The following is a 1,807-nucleotide window of genomic DNA, read 5'->3' as shown; positions in this document are numbered from 1 at the left end:
CTGAACCGGCTCTTATGGTACTTCACCACGGCAGAAAAGTGCATTCTAGCCCAGGTGTGCAAGACGTGGCGGAAAGTGCTCTACCAGCCCAAGTTCTGGGAAGGTGTGACGCCCATTCTACATGCCAAGGAGCTCTACACTATCCTGCCCAATGGGGAGAAGGAGTTTGTCAGCCTGCAGGCTTTTGCTCTCAGAGGCTTCCAGTCCTTCTGTCTGGTGGGGGTCTCTGATTTGGACATTTGTGAGTTCATTGACAACTATCCATTGTCAAAGAAGGGAGTCAAGTCTGTCAGTCTAAAGAGGTCGACTATAACGGATGCGGGACTTGAGGTAATTATCAAGCAATTCAGATATCATTTGAATGCAAAAAAAACGTGTATAATGTGTAATGGTCAAAATCTATCAACAGGTAGAGATTTATACCAAAAGTATATACAAAATAAATAAATAATACACTGCAAACTGCTTCCAATAAAATAATGCCAAGCTTATTGTGTTATGAATATTCTAACATTTTGCTTTGCAATAGTCAGATTTTGTGTTTAAATTCAATAAAATGAATTTACATTTAATGTACTCTTTTTACATTTCTGGGGTTCTCAGAAACATAAGTCCTCGTAGATGATAAACTTCAATAGTGGTAAATGAAAACTACAACAAATATAATTTTTATGTTCAAATTTGTTCCAATAGCAAAGGGAAAAAAATCAACGATAGCATTTCTATAATTTTACAAAAGAGGGAAAGACATTGAGAGATTGATTGTTTGGTCAGAAAAGAAAATGTCAAAGTTGCCATCGTTCCCTCAGCCATTGTATTAGAAAAACATCTTGTGTTCTGTGATTTAGGGTACTATAACATTAGGTAGGTATAGTTATAAAATGCACATTCCATTTTTAAAAAATGAAAATATAAATAAACTGTGGAAACATGTCAACACAGTCTGTGAAAGAGGTCCATTTGTAAAGTATTTACTTCTAAATTACTGATTAATTATGAAAAGTTCATGTAGTATTTCAAACATGAGTTGAACCATGATTACTCTTAAAAATTAATCCTTAGAATTTAAGATCTCCATCATTTACCACCCACCCCTAAGTATGATTAAATAATTAGCTGGATGGTAATTTGGTCGGAACATCTTGCATACATGGTTAGAAACAATTGTGTTTTGCAAGAACATGCAGCAATGATCACACTCATCACACTTGTCTCTATGCTGTTGCTATTCTAGGACTGGGCTTTTGTTGCCATGGTGAACTCTCAAATTGTTTGTGACGGCATCCAAGCTTTTTCCCCTCAGATATGCAAACCAGCATGTGCAGTGATAGAGGCTGTGGAGTTTCTTCTGTCCGAGAGAGGACTGTGCACCTCGGGCTTGTTTGTGAATTATATAGGGCAGGGCAGATATCACAGCACAACGCTTGGATCATGACCAAGTACTCAATAAGAGAGCAGACTCCTGCCTTCAAGAGTTGTTTTTCTTGCTGAAATTAGCTCGTTCATTTGCATTTTGTCTTAGCCATTGGTCCCTTCATTATAAATATAAGATGTCCCTGGCCTGAAACCTTTAAGTGATTAAAAACAGAAAATCTGCACATTGTTCCCTTTTTTTTTTGGCTCAGTAACTAGGTCAGTGGGGTCACACAATCCATTAGTTGCGGACAATCTAAATGCAAACATTTGTTGTTAATCCCAAAGAATTGGCTTAAATATTCAGATGTACATTAATTGGGCCACACACTGGAAATATATATTATATATATATATATATATATATATATATTTGGACCATCTTTAATAACCT

At 36.5% G+C, this 1,807-nt stretch overlaps 1 protein-coding gene across 2 annotated transcripts in view; it reads left to right on the top strand.

Annotated features, from left to right (window-relative positions):
* LOC107685932 (F-box/LRR-repeat protein 16-like) overlaps nucleotides 1-1,807 on the top strand; it is a 22,612-nt gene that overhangs the window by 11,815 nt on the left and 8,990 nt on the right. Inside the window, exon 3 of one of the 2 annotated variants that reach the window (XM_016482697.1) lies at nucleotides 1-330. In XM_016482697.1, coding sequence (XP_016338183.1) covers nucleotides 1-330 — 330 coding nt within the window. The remainder of the gene's footprint in view (nucleotides 331-1,807) is intronic. The other variant, XM_016482696.1, reaches the window with a different exon arrangement.

Source organism: Sinocyclocheilus anshuiensis, unplaced genomic scaffold, assembly GCF_001515605.1.
Source record: "Sinocyclocheilus anshuiensis isolate Anshui unplaced genomic scaffold, SAMN03320099.WGS_v1.1 scaffold701, whole genome shotgun sequence".
NCBI classification, from domain to species: domain Eukaryota; kingdom Metazoa; phylum Chordata; class Actinopteri; order Cypriniformes; family Cyprinidae; genus Sinocyclocheilus; species Sinocyclocheilus anshuiensis.
This window is presented reverse-complemented; position numbering and strand designations above follow the sequence as displayed.